The sequence below is a fragment of the Candida parapsilosis genome, contig 005806 (genome assembly GCF_000182765.1).
Source record: "Candida parapsilosis strain CDC317 annotated contig 005806".
Taxonomy (NCBI): Eukaryota; Fungi; Ascomycota; class Pichiomycetes; order Serinales; family Debaryomycetaceae; genus Lodderomyces; species Lodderomyces parapsilosis.
Window position 1 is genome coordinate 195,829 of NW_023503279.1, and position 15,529 is coordinate 211,357.

Sequence of the window (15,529 nt, forward strand, 5' to 3'; positions counted from 1 at the left end):
ATTATGTCCTTTTGAATATACGTCTATTTTCTTTCTTTATTCTATATAATCTTTGACACTTGTAGTACCAAATTAAGCAACTGTATATGCTCGTCAGTTCCAAAGTTCAATTTCTTGTCGGTATCAAACAAGATCAAAGCAATTTGATTCTTGACTAACGAATTTATAGAATCATCCATCACCAAAACTTCGTGCAATTGATCAATCAATTGTTGTGCACTCCATCCACTCAGAATAACATCATTGACAACAGCGACCAATTTCTCTTCATTTTTGGACCTTATTGTCTTGACTAGATTGTCAATTAAATCATCAGGTAAAACCCCAGCAGTTTCTCTTATGGATTGCTTAGTTATCAATCCGGCTTTTCCATCACCATCTTCATCATCTTCCAATTGTAAACTAGTACTCAATTTCGATGCACTTTGTAAATAAGTAATCGCTTTCCTCAAATCACCATTACTGATTCTCAATACTTCATTCAAAACCGCATCTTCACCTTGCAGTTTGTCCAAGTTTAAGTGCTCTTCATTGGCGATGTATTTCAATCGATTTAAGGAATTTTCACTGTTTAGTAATTTAAATCTAAATTTCGAACACCTTGAAGCCAACGGGTCAATAATTCGGGTAATGTAGTTACAAACCAATGCAAAACGTGTAATGTTGGCATATGTTTCCATGGTTCTTCTCAATGCACTTTGAGCATCATTAGTCATTGAGTCAGCTTCATCCAAAATGATGATTTTGTAAGGTGGACATGGGTAATTTTTCAAATCTTCTGGGGTAGGATTACTCACAGTCAATCTGGCAAAATTTTTAATCTTTTGACGAACAATGGATATACCTCGTTCATCACTGGCATTTAATTCCAAAACTCTGGATTTGTACAAGTTGGGTCCATATAGCTGTTTGGCTAATGCTAGTATTGTTGATGTCTTACCAGTTCCTGGGGGACCATAGAATAACATATGGGGTAAGTTGCCTGTTGAAACTTGTTTCTCAAGGACTTTCACAGCATGTTCTTGTGATGCAATGTCATTGAGATTTTTGGGTCTGTATTTTTCTACCCATGGTGTATGATGGAGCTTCTCTTCTTCGTATGAGCTAGTGGTCATGGTTAGGGGTATTGTGCTAAGCAATTGCTAATGAAAGTGACAGACACGTCCTCATGGGATGACGATTTTCCAAGACAGAGAGTTTTTCACCAAAACAACGCGCGAGAGAGTCACGTGACACAATATCTCACTTGATGTGTAGCTTATGTGACAAAAGCCATAATTATCACTGAGTGTAGAAGAGGTGTTGGAGAAGCTAGTTTGCATAGTTGCAAGGCTACTCTTTTCTCTCTATTATCTACGTTAATCGTTTCGTTATCTTTCACTTATCTTACAGCAACCTCAGCGGTTATTTCAATTCGTGTTGTCTCCGTTAACTTTTTTTTTCTTTTTCCTCCTTCAAGGAGAAACCGCCACGACAACTTCATCCTTCCACTGTATTGCATTGAATCATATTCCTCCAGTGAGACATGGCATTAAAAGACATTTTAACCAACCTTCGTAACCCAACTAAACGGTTCAACCGTATAAACTTGGGTGGATTCATCTCACCTACTATACTAAAATGGAGAGTCACCGATTTGATACTTATTGTTATTCTAATCATATTATATTTTGTACTATACAACGTCAAACCATTCCATAGACAATTTTACATCAATGACTTAACCATATCACATCCATTTGCCGAAGTTGAAACGGTGGGAAACACGGCATTGTTCGTGTATTCAACATGGATTCCCTTGGCCATTGTCATTGTGGTGTCATTGTTGTTTACTACGCCACAGTACAAGTTGTACAACACATATGTTGCCGTGATTGGATTATGTTTGAGTGTGTTGATAACTTCAGTGGTGACTGATGTTTTAAAGAACTGGATTGGTCGCCTTCGTCCTGATTTTTTGGCAAGATGTGTGCCTGATGCGTCGACTCCAATTAATAAACTCGTATCTATTGAAGTGTGTACAACTGATAACTTGGGTTTACTTGAAGATGGCTTCAGAACAACGCCTTCCGGACATTCGTCACTAAGCTTTGCTGGCTTGAGCTTTTTGGCATTGTTTTTACTTGGTCAGTTGCAAGCACCAAATACTAAAGTTGGAAGTTGGAGGACATTGATTGGATCAGCGCCTTTTTTGATGGCTGCTTACATTGCATTGAGTAGAACTAGAGATTATCGTCACCATTTTGTTGATGTATTGACTGGAAGTGTCTTGGGGTTGGGTTTTGGATTCTGGTCGTACTTGAGATTGTTCCCTTGGATTAGTCATGACAGAAGTTATGTCAATTTGATAATTATTGAAGAAGAGGATGAAGAGAACAATAGCAAGCTCGATCAAGATAATGAAGCCAACTACACTAGATTAACCGATGTATAGATTAAATTGATATTGAAATTTAAATTTTTATTTTCTATTAGGGTTTTTTACATTAAGGTGGTTCTTCCACCAACTTCATTGCTTGCACTGCCATCAGGCATATTACCATCTCTATCGTCAACAAACTGAGAGTATATTCTTGTCAATTTCGTCTTTTCTGAATGTGAAATCGAAGGTTTAGTCTCCTTCAATGACTCGACAAAGTTTGCATGAGTAATGAGTACTTTTGGTTGTTCAATGTGAGATCGTTTTGATTGTTGGTTATTGTCACTTGCATTTTTCTCATTAGCTACAAATTGTTGAATTTGATGCAACAATTTGACTCTTTCTGCGTTTTTCAACTTGAGTTGGTCACCGCCAACTTTGAAAAACTCAACAGCCGTTTCATCAACGTCCTTATCCTGCTCAGCATTATCTTTAGCTTCCAATTCTTCTAATCGAACATGGACAGCTTTCAAATAGGCATTGTAACCTAATCCTTGCATATCGGCACCACTGAACCCATTGGTCTTTTCAGCAATTTCTTCCAATTGTACATCATCGGCCAAATCCATCTTGGTAGTGATACTTTTCAAAATATCCAATCTATCCTCATAGTTTGGCATATCACAAATAACCGATTTATCCAATCTACCGGGTCTCAACAATGCACTATCAATCAAATCAGGTCGCGAAGTAGCAGCAAGGACATAAACCCCATCCAAACCTTCGGCACCATCCATCTGGGTCAACATTTGATTAACAACACGATCGGTAACACCAGTAGAGTCGTGACCCCTTTTAGGAGCAATTGAATCAAATTCATCGAAAAATAATATACATGGCTTTGCTGCTTGTGCACGTTCAAACAATTCTCGAACACTCTGTTCAGAAGCACCAATATACTTGTTTAAAATTTCGGGACCTTTGATGGAGATGAAATTCAATCCACATTGACCAGCAATGGCACTAGCTAGTAAAGTTTTACCACAACCAGGGTATCCATAGAGCAAAATTCCTGATCGGAGTCTTAATGGACAGTTGGCAAAAATTGGTGCGTATTTAGTGGGCCATTCAAGTGTTTCCAAAAGAATCTTTTTAGCCTCAGTTAATCCGCCAATATCGGACCAGCTAGTTCCTGATTTTTGAAGCTTGACACCACGTAAACTTGACGGGGTGAATCCACTTAACGCATTGTCAATGTGACTAGTCTCAACCACATTGGAAGACTCATTCTCCATAGTAGGATTCGACAAACACTGATGGTATATCCTATGACAAAGGATCTTTAAATCATTAGGTAAGTACCCCTCAGTCTCACTAACCAAATCCATCAAATCAACATCCAATTTACACTTCAAGTCCTTAGTTAAGTATTTTTCAATAACTTGAAATCGTAAAGATTTATCGGGTGCGGTTACATGATGATAATTTTCAATCAAATGAGATCCAAGTAATAGCTTGTTTAAGCTCTCCTTTGACGTTGATGAACAAAGCAAGGAAATGTTTGAATTGGCCTGGTTGTGCAATTTCGTCAATTGTGAAATGAAAAATTCAGTAGTTTGGTTCGATTTTGTTGCATCCATATTTTCCATTTCTATGTTCATGATTTTATCAACATTATCAAGCACTAATAATGATGGTTTGTTCCAAGAACATTGCTGTAACCATTTAAAAATATGGTTTTTGGACAAGTTTTGAAAAGATTCATTCATGAGGGTTTCACAAGACACAAACTTTACAAAATATCCATGATCTTGATTCAAGGTATCGCTAATTTGCTTTAGGTACAATGTTTTGCCACTTCCTGAATTTCCATAGATTAGAGTCCCTGTGTTTGCCGACACAAGGAATGAATCCACCAAGTCAGATATTGTCTTTTCAATGCCAATAGGTTGGTCTTCATTCTTTGCAGTGGTGGTTTCCTGTTGCAAATCTTGTATAAACGATTGAGGACGGAGTAGGTCATCACCAATTTCAATCTTTATTGGCTTCTTTCTACCAAGATCATAGGGTTTTATCCAGGAATTGTAGTTTTCATTCTTGCGAAATTTCAAAAGCCCTCCATAGGGTAATATACCAGAAATACTGGGAATCTTTACAAAATTAGTTACTGCAGTGGTGGAGATCTGCGGGTACAATGCATCAGTCAATTGCTTGGTTAGTTTTGAGGTTTTTGTCAGATTCACTTCCTTCTTCTTGTTTGAGTTGATCAGGTATGGATGGATTATAAATGTAGTTGGGCGTTTGGGTAACTCCTTGACTGCTGGTTTCAACACGACAATGTTTCCCGTTTGATCATATGTATTTAACGCTATTGCCAAGTTCTTTGATAATCCGATGGTATTAGAAACGCCATTGTGATTGACTAATTCAGCCACAATGCGCTTATTTTCTTTAATGTCATTCTCAATTGTTAATGTGTTCTTCAATTCATTGGGACCAGGGAGAATCGATACGGCAACAAATGACCCAAACCCTTCAGGAATTTCATTGCGATTTACAAACACTTTGTATCCTGTGTCATCAACATCCTTATACAATCTATGGGGCAAACTGATTCCTCTTTTCAAAACCAGTGGTAATGTATTATAATCCTCCTTCTTTGTGGAACTTTTTTGACTACCAACACTAGTAGTTTCTGCTGCTACTTCACTTTTTTTCCTGACTTTGGGAGCGATTGCAATCTCACAATACGGAGAAACTTTACCATACTTGTGTTCAGTGGATCCAATATCAGTGACTAATAATTTGGCAGACGTAGTAGCATTGGGATAAACCACCAAAATTTGATTTAATGCAACACATCTCGTTTGGCTCAAAAGCTTATCTTCAATTACTTGCGCATTCAACTCAACAACCTCCCAATCAGAGCTCGTCAAAGGTTCTAAGTTTATATTTGAAGCTTCGTAATTTCCCAACTTCAAGTTGATATATATGGATGCTTTATCTGAAATCGACAATGCTTGTGCGAAAATGGGATCAATTTCCAAACTCTGTAAAGTTGACGAGGACATACCTGACCATCCAGCATACGACTTCTTGGAACTTTTCAGTTGATGACCCGGTGCAGGAGGTGTCACGATTTCAATAATGACATCTTGTACTTGAATATTAGCAGTGAATAACAAATTGGTTAAATTTGAGGGCAAGTTTACCAAATTTGATTTCAAAGTTTTGAATGATATTGTGGCTTTATGGTTATCCATGGTGAGTCACTCTAATTGCAAAGTAAGCCGTGTGAAAACGTAAAACTTTGTATGGCACAGTGTAGCCGCTGATGAAGAGAAATTTTTGCTGGGTGATTCTCAGTCAGCGTCATAGATTTTTTTTTTTTTTCATACTTAAAAAGGTGGGGGTGGGGAAGGAAAGAAAATTGGAAAAACCAAAATTGCAAAAAGCAGACACAAATCTGTGGTAGTTTTTCAAAACAGAGTACGTGAGCGGAGCTTTATCTATTGCATGAACTACCGCTCAAATCAAACGCAATCAATAGGGTATCTCAACCTGGGAAAGAGCTTTCTTACTGTTGGTGTAACTTCCTTAAAAAATTGCATTAACTATTAACTTATATACAAGATGAAATGACCCTTCCCCCATAAGCTTACTTCCTGTTATTGAATTCGTTGAACTTCTCCATATCATCATTCTTTCCTTGACTCTTTTGCAATTCTTGCCACTTCTTTCTATTCTTTTCTTCCCTCTCCTGTTTAGCCTTCTCCATCATATGCATCGACCTACGTCTTAGAGACCGACACTGTTCCCAACCAACCATGTTTCCCAAAAAGAACCCACCCACCGACCAATTCAACGACTTGTTCAAGTCCTTTCGAATCAAAAACGTAATTACTCCCAATACACCCATAGCTTGAAACCCAGTAATCATTGCTTCTCTGAAACATGGCATGGTGATGAATCTATCTATAGTGAAGTCCGAGAGATGAATAGATTTTGCAGCGTCGACTAACGTTGGTTGTGCAGGGGCCCTTTGAGAAGGTATGTTCGATGATGGTGCTTCGGTGTCTTCAAATTTTGGAGGCAAGTCTTCAAGATATTGCTGTTGTTGTTGTTGCTGTTGTTTTGGTTCTGATTTGTATTCACTCACCATAGACACCTTTGCTGGAGGCGCATTGCTATTTCCACCAAACCAACCCATTCTTTTGCAAGTAATAACAACACGGTTTCTTGCACCTCGGTCTTTTGCACAAAGAATGAAAGATTACGTTTTTTATTGGCATCGGTGCGCTACCGACACATGAGGAGTTGAAAGAGGGAAGCATCTACACAGTATTTATCAACAGAGTATATTGTTCCTTTCCATTGAAGCATCTATCTTTGGAGATAATAATACGTTAAGCTTCTTTGATGAAAGTAGACCTTTGGTGATCACCTTGCTAACTTGTAAATTTTTACCCTTTTTTGTAGATCACCAAACCAGCACCACCTGGTAAGATTGAGTTAATCCGGAACACACTTCACAGCCCCGAAGTTTGAAGAGAGCCATCCACGTGCGATCAACCCCAGCTGCCAAAACCTAGCTCATTTGACACTCGTAAAATCGTAATTCTCATCCATTCATTTCAACATCATCCAACTCCCATAGACTATCCTTCTTTCCTTCAAATTCGTCAATACATTCAATAGCGGTCTTAAGGTTATCTAATACATTACTGATCGATACTCGTATAACTCTATCACTGATGCCTGAAAATTTGCATCGGAGGATATTTTCATCCACTTGAAAATCAATCTGTAACTCGCTTGTTTTTAACACTGGGTCTGGCCTAAGTGAGTTCTTTGCTATGCTTGCCTGATGAACTGTTTGAAACGGTATATTCAAAGTCAACTCCGGCATCGTTTTGATATCTTGTTGTGTATGATAAAGTTATTAGAGGTAGTTACAATGATTTTTTCATTCGCATTTCTACGGCTCGAACATCTACACAGGTTTCAAGTCACGCAATATCATATTATGATCTTTCTATCACTACACAACATTCACACCCTATTGAGTCAATGCTAGTTTCTGTTGTTCCAACTCCTTGTACTGGCTCACTTGGTTTTCGATCTCTTCCTTAACTTTTTGTATATAAACATCCAACCGACTCAACTCATCAATCTCATCTGGTCGTATATACTCCTGATCTCGTTTATCAGGGTCCGATAACTCGTAGGGTATAAGATTGATTGGTTTCTTGGTCAAAATTTCAAATACTTTTTCCGTAGGTTCATTGAAAACCAACTCATCGTACAAGATTGAATGTACTTCGCCATTTTCACGTGGCGGTTGCTGCGGATTATACGGGTGCAACTTCAAAGCATGAAAGATTTGGAAGTTTTTTTCATTTATACCCAAGTCTACTCCTGGGTGGAAATGTAGTTTGATGATGATTTCAAACTCACCCCACCCTGTTTCTGTAACTTGATATGGTGGATGCTCAACGGTGCGAACTGGGTTCTCGTATGTCTCATGCAATTTGAACGTAACCTTTTTGATCAATGGTGTCAAGTCTATGTCCCCAAGTACAGGTTTGAAGAATACGGTCCATTCATGCGTATGGTCAAGTGGAGTTGTAGGCTTGCGCATCTCTGGCGTAAGTTTATACGCATGGTTACCATACATTATTGGTAAGGATATTGATACAAACTTAATTCTTCTGGAGCTGCCACTCATTGTATTGTCTTGTGTGATTTGTTGATTGGTAAAGAAGATTGGTCTTTGATGGTTTGAAAAGGCAGTCGCTCTTTTCAAATTGATTGGTAAAGTGTGCTACCAGATGAGTCTGAATTTACATACCGTAACCTGCAGTTGCAAAATACTAGCAGTCGGTCCTGAATATGAGCCATCAAAGCAGAGACGGATATAAAGTTTCATTCATTCACCTAGTGGGAGGCTTTTTCAATGGTGATTTCGGAGAATTGGAGTAAAATGCACCTATGGTAGACGCGTCTTGAGTGACACTTTTGAGGTAGGCTTCTCCTGTTAAACACACTCCTAGAACAAAAGACAACGGTAACAAGATTCAGCTTTCGGCATCGGGGCGAAACAATTTTTTGAACGAGGTTCACTATAGTTGAAGTAGAATCAATAAGGGATTTAATCTCCATCCATCGAAGCGATGCACGTGAATAAATAAAACCACAAAAGGAATTGACAACAAAAAAAACGACAAAAGAAGCTCTGTACTTTGGAACCCTTTTGCTCACCCACAAGTGATGCTGGCTACATCGATGAAACGACCCCGTGATGATGGTTTTACCAACTATGATGTATCAAGAGTATGTTATCGTCTTTGAATACACCACGATAGTGCTTTTTACTAACGCGTATGCATTAGGATGACAATATACGCCCGTCACAACAACTAATGTCATCGATGATCCGACCAAGAAAGAAACGTGCTATGATGACACAATATGATGATGATGATGATGATGATGGAAGCTCTGCCCTGGGTCCAGGATCAGAAATAGACTCAGATGAATCGGAAACTGAAGAGTATCCAGGTGACGATGGAGAAACACCAGCTCAAGCTGGTATTATTGAACATCTAAGTTTGAAAAACTTCATGTGCCACGACTCCTTTGAATTGAGCTTGGGACCACAGATAAATTTTATCATTGGAAGGAACGGGTCTGGTAAAAGTGCTATTCTTACTGGAATTTCGGTTGGATTAGGTGCCAAAGCTAACGACACAAATCGAGGTAGCTCAATTAGAGATTTGATCAAAGACGGAAAAACCACATCAAGAATTATACTCACTTTGAAAAATGAAGGTCCCACAGCTTACAAACTGGAAGAATTTGGTAAAAAAATTATAGTGGAGAGGAAATTGCAGAGGACAGGAGGTAACAGTTATGCAATCAAGTCAGAAAGTGGTAAAATTATATCTCACAAGAAGGCAGTGTTGGATGAAATATTGTTTAAATTTAACATCACTGTTGACAACCCATTGGCTTTCTTGTCTCAGGATAAAGCAAGAGAGTTTTTGACCACTGCTACTGCAAAGACCAAATTTGAATACTTTTTGGCAGGTGCTTATATCACTGATGTTCACAATAATCTTGATGAGACTTACAGGAATATACATGACATTCGCACTAAAAGAGACCAGGCTGAAAAGTATGCTAAGGCGTGCAAAGCTGAGTATAATCGAATTGGTCAAATATATAATGCCCACAGGCGAAATGACCACTTGAGGGCCATTTCCAAAAATTTGAATGCCAAGGTGTACTGGTTTAACGTGCAAAGTTTGGAAAACAAAATCAAAGAATACAACGAGAGGATTGCTACAGCTGAAGCTGAGTTGGAACAGACTAATCTACGAATTCAACAAATGGACGAACTCATCACTCTGGAGCAACCACAAGAAGAGAAGATTCGCGAAGAATTGAAACTGGCTCAAGCTGCACTTGAATCGCAACAAAATCGTTATGATGAAACCAAGGCGGTACGGTCACAATTTATATCACAAATGAACATAATCAAAGCTGATATTGCCAAAAATGAAAAAGAGATTGGAAACTTGCAAAAAAACATAAATTATACTCAAGACAAGCTCAGGAATGAACGTAAAAAGATTGAAGAACAAGAGGGCGGCTCCAAAGAAGAAATTCGCAACAAATTGACTCAGGTTGATGAACAACTTGCTAAACGTGAAGAAGATATGGCTGTATGCAGGAATAAGATGAAGGAGTTACATTCGAATCCGGATCCAAGACTCGAAGAATTGACACAAGCACGAGAGTCTTCAAATCGTAACTTAAGAGAGCTTCGTGCTAGACAATCGGATTTAGAAAAAGAACAATTTTCAAGATATACTCCGTGGGATGCTCGTAAAATGCAAGGTGTAATGCGTGATATTGATCGCACACAATGGCAATCGAAACCAATTGGCCCACTTGGAAGTTACATTTCGGTGAAGAAACAATACAACAATTGGAAACCATTGTTGGATGCAATATTGAGCAAGAGTTTGGATGCATTTATTGTACGTGATGAAAGAGATCGAGCTCAATTGGATAGGATTTTGAGACAACACCATGCATTCCATAATATCATTGTTCGTAAAACAGAACGATACCATTATGAGAGTGGGAAAGCTAGAGGCACAACCGTTTTGGACATGCTTAATATTAGCGAAGAAGCCGTGTTGTATGCATTGATTGATAACAGCTCCATCGAGAAGCTTATCATCGCTAGCACAGCTGAAGAAGCACGGAAGTTGTGCTATGAACCAAATGTCTATGGAGCTTTGGTACAGTTCGGTAGCTCGTCGGGAAGTAGAGTAAGTCGTCAAAATGGGGTGCTTAGACTGGATCCAGTTTATTATCTGGGAAAACTTCCTAAGTTCGGAACCGAAAGCAAGAATGAATTGATGGATGAGTTGAGAGAAGAAATCAACCATGAAGCTGAGAATCTGCGTAATATTGAACGCGAATTCAGAAATGTCAAAATAAAAATTGATGAGAAGCGAGAGTCATTGTACCATCAGCAAAGTGAACTCAAACGGACTATTGATGGTTTGCGTCGTAAAAAGGCCATTTATGAGGACAAAATTGATAAAGAAATCGATGAATCCAATATTTTAAAGTTACAATTGAGAATTGAGGAAGATACTACACAAATAAGTCGACTTGAAGGTGTTATTGAATCTCTTGAAGAAAACCTTGAACGGGCCACTGAGAAATGCAATGCATGTGTGCATTCACTCAAGGAAATCAAGGAAGAACGCAGTGAGAAGGCTGAAAATCAGAGAATTGCTCAAAAGAAATTGGATACTCATGAAGAGTACATCAAGACATTGAGAGGAAAAATCGTCGACTCTGAAGGAATGAAGCAAGATTTTAGCAGAACGATTGAAAAATCTAGAGCCAAAATTGGAAGAGCTGAAGCCATGCTAGAAGAACAAATAAAATTTGCTCAGAGTCATTCTAGGCGTGATGAAGTGACAATTACTGAGGATGATACCCAAGAATCGATAGCTGAAGCATTTGCAGAGATCCAAAGAGAAATTAAAGACGCTGAACAAGTGTTGGGATCTACTTTGGAAGAGGTTTTGAAGGAGCTTGAAGCCGCTGAACGCAAATTGGACCAAGCAGTGGCGAGAGAGCTTGAGTTGGAAAAAATAATCACAGGAATTGCCGAGGAGATCAATGCTCGTGTCTCGTTTTTCAATGTTACCATAAGACATGCAGTAAGTATGGCTGAACGATCATTTGAAGATTCAATGGAAATTCGAGGTTTCAGAGGAACGTTGAATATGGATTTTGAGAAACGCATTTTAGAGTTGACGGTCAAGACTAAGAAAGATGACATGAAACGTACTGTTGAGTCGTTATCAGGAGGTGAGAAATCATATACCCAGATCGCTCTCTTGTTGGCGATTTGGCGAACTATGAATTCTAGAATTAGAGGATTGGATGAGTTTGATGTTTATATGGATTCAGTTAATCGATCCATTAGTATCAAGTTGCTACTTCATGAATTGGCACGGTATCCGAAATCGCAAAATATTTTCATTACTCCTCAGGATATTGCCGTTGTCGGAGACTTGAGTGGTGATAATGTACGTATTCATAAAATGTCTGATCCAAGGCGAGATAATTAATAGACATGATAGAAAACAGAAGCAGTGGTGAAGGTGAGGGTGAAGGTGAAGCGGAGACTTTTTGTATTGCTAACGTACAATAAGTGTAACATTTATTCAATTTTGTATTTACAAGTAAATGCTAATATATAGATGGGGTTCTTTATACCGGTATTTTATGGATATATGCAGCAATGGGATAATTTACATGCCCCTTGTTCAACAGACGGTAGAATGTGATAATCTCGGCATGTAGTGAAAGCAACTTTGGTTCATTCTTCGTTGATTGAAGTAATGTCACAAATGCGGGGCTTTTACATAATAATTGGCCATATGATGCTAACGATTTTAGTACGGCGAATGCCAATTCATGTTTCTGTAACTCGCATAGTGCAGATACAATAAAAATGTGTAAACTGTGGTGATTGGCCCTGATGAGTTGTATTAATTTATGATGCTCGTACATTTCTTCCAATTTGATGTATTCAGTAAAAAGTTGTTTGAATCGGGGTAGTTCTGTGGAATCAACTAGTCTCAGTAGCATTGGGGTATAAGCAATGGCTGAACCATTAACAGGTGAATTGGCATTCACACTTGAGTAAACATTGTATTGGATCACTGGGTTATAAATTCCACTTTGACGGATTTGCGCCAACAACTGTTGGTGGATATCAAGTGGATAAGTAGGAATGAAATCAAATCGATACTGATTCAGTTTGATGTTGCCAACTCTCCATTGATTGTGCTGGGCAATATTTTTCCGCACAAGTCCCAATGGCTTCCGGTTGGAAAGTCCCTTTGATGCAAATGCTAAATCTTTGAATGTTTTTAATGCCATTGTCAAATCTTTTATTTGTGCATATACCTCCACGTTTAAAACAAGCAATGCTTTATATGTCTCTCGGTTTGTCAAAAATGAGTGAAACCGTCTAAAATATCGCAATATACCTTCCATTCTCTTTGCATCGCCATTTTCGGTAAAGATCTTTGCCAAGTGAATTAAAGTATTAGGATTCACCACGAATGGAACCTGGTCATTTTCCTGCACTGCGAGGGTCATTTCATCGTAAAACAAATGGCTATCGATCAACTCATGGAATATAAACGTAGCGCCGAGGTAATTCAGTTTTGAACACACTTTGTCAAGAAGCACACTCCACAACTCATTCGGGATTTGATAGTTTGCATTCGTTAAAAGTAAATGTTGTAACGAAATGGCCGCTTGAAGATTGTTTTGGCAGAGAAGGTTGTAAGTGAATGTGAGGGAAAATTTCGGGTCTACTCTGGTATGATTCTCGATGAGGAATTGGAATATCACCGAACTTGGTTTTGTTTCAAGAATGGAGTGAAGTTTGGTGTCTATCGCGTCAGTGGAAGTGGCCTGATTAGTCATATTTCGATAGAAATTGACAGTCCTGACGTGGGAGGAGCGTAGCGGTGGATGTCGTAGACTAAATCGTATCCTCCCTCTTGTATAAATCATGGTGAATCTTTGCTCTAGGTATGCTGTTCAACAACCTCCCATTATCATCTGACGTATAGGTCTGGTGAAGTTGAAAAAAAAAAAAAAAATCAAAAAAAAATTTCACCTTTTTCAGTGTACAACTAACCACCAACACCAAAGGCTCCACAATGTTTAAAGTGGGACTATCCAGATTCACCACTGGGTCTGTACTAAGGAGGCAAACCAGACTATCGGTAAGATTCCCATTGCATTTACGCGCAGTCGCTGTTCCTACGTTTGCATCCAGTATTCGATTCAACTCATCCACCACCACCAACAATACCGTACACGAGATCAAAGACAAATTAGTTTCCTTTGCCGATGAAAACAACGTTGTAGAATCAGTAACAAATTTACATTCGGATCAAATTGGTTACCTTGAATCGATCGGTTTAGCTCAAGGATGGGGTCCAACAAGTATCATTGAAAGAATGCTAGAGTATACTCATGTTTACACTGGTTTACCATGGTGGGGAACCATAACAGTACTTACCATTATCATCAGAGTTGTATTGTTCCCACTTTACGTCAAGGCTAGTTCCAATGCCACCAGAATGTCAGAAATCAAACCCCAGTTGGATAAAATCATGAAACAAATTAAAAGTGGTGATGTACAAGATCAAATGAAGGGGATGGAGAAGAGACGTAAGTTAATGAAGGATCACAATGTTTCCACATTAGCTTCTTTGGCACCAGTGGTTCAATTACCCTTGGCGTATGGGTTTTTCCAAGCACTTCGAAAAATGGCCAATCATCCAGTCGAAGGCTTTACTGATCAAGGTCTTGCATGGTTCACCAATTTGAGTGATGTCGATCCATATTTGGGATTACAGGCTATTGCAGCTGCGGCTGTTATAGCTGTTGTTAGGATTGGTGGTGAAACAGGTCAGCATGCAATTGCCCAGAGTATGAAGCAAGTTATGACTATAGTGCCCATCATCTCCATTTTCATCACCAAAAACTTTTCAGCTGCTGTTGTCCTATACTTTGCAATCAACTCGATCTTGTCGTTGATGCAAAGTGCTATATTCAAGAGCAACACTTTGCGTCAATTGTTGGGTATGCCAAAGAAGTTGACAATCCATCAATTAAATGAAAGTACTACTAGTCTGCCCAAATCACTCAAAGAAATGGTGACTAATTTTGTCGATGAATCAAAGGAGAGAAGTATCAAATCTGCAAGAGATGCAAATAAGAGGTTGGAAGTGCAACAACACAGAAAGGGTCTTACTGAAGATGGATATGTCAGAAAAAGAGAAAAGAGTGATAAGCGTGGGAGAAATTAAGTAGAAAGAAGTGTTTCTGTATATAGGAAAGCAAAGTACACTATATCTTTCAGTATGGTACGACAAAAGTAACTTCATGAAAGGTACCACTATACAATAGTAAGAACGAGAATTTCAAGTTTTACAGATAGTACTGAAACTCGAGAATAACGCGAACCTGTGTTGTGGGGATGCAATTTTTGGTGATCGAATTTGCAACAAAATTGGGGCAAATAAATTAAGTACTTTGGTTTATCACCAACGATTCTGAAACAGCATGTGCATATGAATCAAAGTTTAACCGTGGGGTCATAATGTCATAGCATGTGTTCTTCGTTGGAAGATAGAATTTCAATCTATATGAAGAAAGCCAAGAGACCCTATTTTGTTTTCTTGTTTTCTGGTGTGCTTTTTGTATTTTGGCAATCGACAGTCATAACTCCGTCTTAAGCCTTATTCATCTGCGGATATAACGTAGCGTCCATTAAACACAGCCCCTATTTCGCAAATGAGTCGAATACAGTATTAAAGTTTCCATTGTTACAATGGACTGCTGTAGTTTATGAGATTACGAGGATGATATTTCTAACCTAGAATTAATATAATAAGCTTTTATCTTGGAGGAGATTTCCACAGGACCATATGAGTTATGATATCACAAATTACATTCACTCCTGCTGGAAGTTGGAGTCGAGCGCTAGTCTTTGTTACTTAGTTGACTTTGTGCAAATTTCTCACCTCTTGCTTTAGCGGCGCT

At 38.6% G+C, this 15,529-nt stretch overlaps 9 protein-coding genes across 9 annotated transcripts; 3 read left to right on the plus strand and 6 right to left on the minus strand. All coding sequences in view use genetic code 12, as the record gives it.

Annotated features, from left to right (window-relative positions):
- Positions 1–41: 41 nt before the first annotated feature.
- On the minus strand, positions 42–1,115 carry RFC2 (replication factor C subunit 2; the record flags this gene model as incomplete). Its single annotated transcript, XM_036807444.1, has 1 exon — positions 42–1,115. The coding sequence occupies one exon, from the start codon at positions 1,113–1,115 to the stop codon at positions 42–44; it is 1,074 nt and encodes a 357-aa protein (XP_036664280.1).
- A 410-nt stretch (positions 1,116–1,525) lies between these two features.
- Positions 1,526–2,434, plus strand: DPP3 (bifunctional diacylglycerol diphosphate phosphatase/phosphatidate phosphatase; the record flags this gene model as incomplete). Its single annotated transcript, XM_036807445.1, has 1 exon — positions 1,526–2,434. The coding sequence occupies one exon, from the start codon at positions 1,526–1,528 to the stop codon at positions 2,432–2,434; it is 909 nt and encodes a 302-aa protein (XP_036664281.1).
- Positions 2,435–2,481: 47 nt separating this feature from the next.
- Positions 2,482–5,622, minus strand: PEX1 (AAA family ATPase peroxin 1; the record flags this gene model as incomplete). Its single annotated transcript, XM_036807447.1, has 1 exon — positions 2,482–5,622. One exon carries the CDS (start codon positions 5,620–5,622, stop codon positions 2,482–2,484), a length of 3,141 nt encoding a protein of 1,046 aa, XP_036664282.1.
- Positions 5,623–6,017: 395 nt separating this feature from the next.
- CPAR2_300940 (uncharacterized protein) lies at positions 6,018–6,569 on the minus strand (the record flags this gene model as incomplete). Its single annotated transcript, XM_036807448.1, has 1 exon — positions 6,018–6,569. One exon carries the CDS (start codon positions 6,567–6,569, stop codon positions 6,018–6,020), a length of 552 nt encoding a protein of 183 aa, XP_036664283.1.
- A 411-nt stretch (positions 6,570–6,980) lies between these two features.
- Positions 6,981–7,268, minus strand: CPAR2_300950 (chromatin DNA-binding EKC/KEOPS complex subunit; the record flags this gene model as incomplete). Its single annotated transcript, XM_036807449.1, has 1 exon — positions 6,981–7,268. One exon carries the CDS (start codon positions 7,266–7,268, stop codon positions 6,981–6,983), a length of 288 nt encoding a protein of 95 aa, XP_036664284.1.
- Positions 7,269–7,418: 150 nt separating this feature from the next.
- YAF9 (Yaf9p) lies at positions 7,419–8,087 on the minus strand (the record flags this gene model as incomplete). Its single annotated transcript, XM_036807450.1, has 1 exon — positions 7,419–8,087. The coding sequence occupies one exon, from the start codon at positions 8,085–8,087 to the stop codon at positions 7,419–7,421; it is 669 nt and encodes a 222-aa protein (XP_036664285.1).
- A 542-nt stretch (positions 8,088–8,629) lies between these two features.
- On the plus strand, positions 8,630–12,024 carry SMC6 (DNA repair protein; the record flags this gene model as incomplete). The annotated part of the gene is made up of 2 exons (XM_036807451.1): positions 8,630–8,692; positions 8,752–12,024. The coding sequence occupies 2 exons, from the start codon at positions 8,630–8,632 to the stop codon at positions 12,022–12,024; spliced, it is 3,336 nt and encodes a 1,111-aa protein (XP_036664286.1).
- Positions 12,025–12,166: 142 nt separating this feature from the next.
- On the minus strand, positions 12,167–13,396 carry CPAR2_300980 (uncharacterized protein; the record flags this gene model as incomplete). The annotated part of the gene is made up of 1 exon (XM_036807452.1): positions 12,167–13,396. The coding sequence occupies one exon, from the start codon at positions 13,394–13,396 to the stop codon at positions 12,167–12,169; it is 1,230 nt and encodes a 409-aa protein (XP_036664287.1).
- A 239-nt stretch (positions 13,397–13,635) lies between these two features.
- On the plus strand, positions 13,636–14,793 carry CPAR2_300990 (membrane insertase; the record flags this gene model as incomplete). Its single annotated transcript, XM_036807453.1, has 1 exon — positions 13,636–14,793. One exon carries the CDS (start codon positions 13,636–13,638, stop codon positions 14,791–14,793), a length of 1,158 nt encoding a protein of 385 aa, XP_036664288.1.
- Positions 14,794–15,529: the final 736 nt, after the last annotated feature.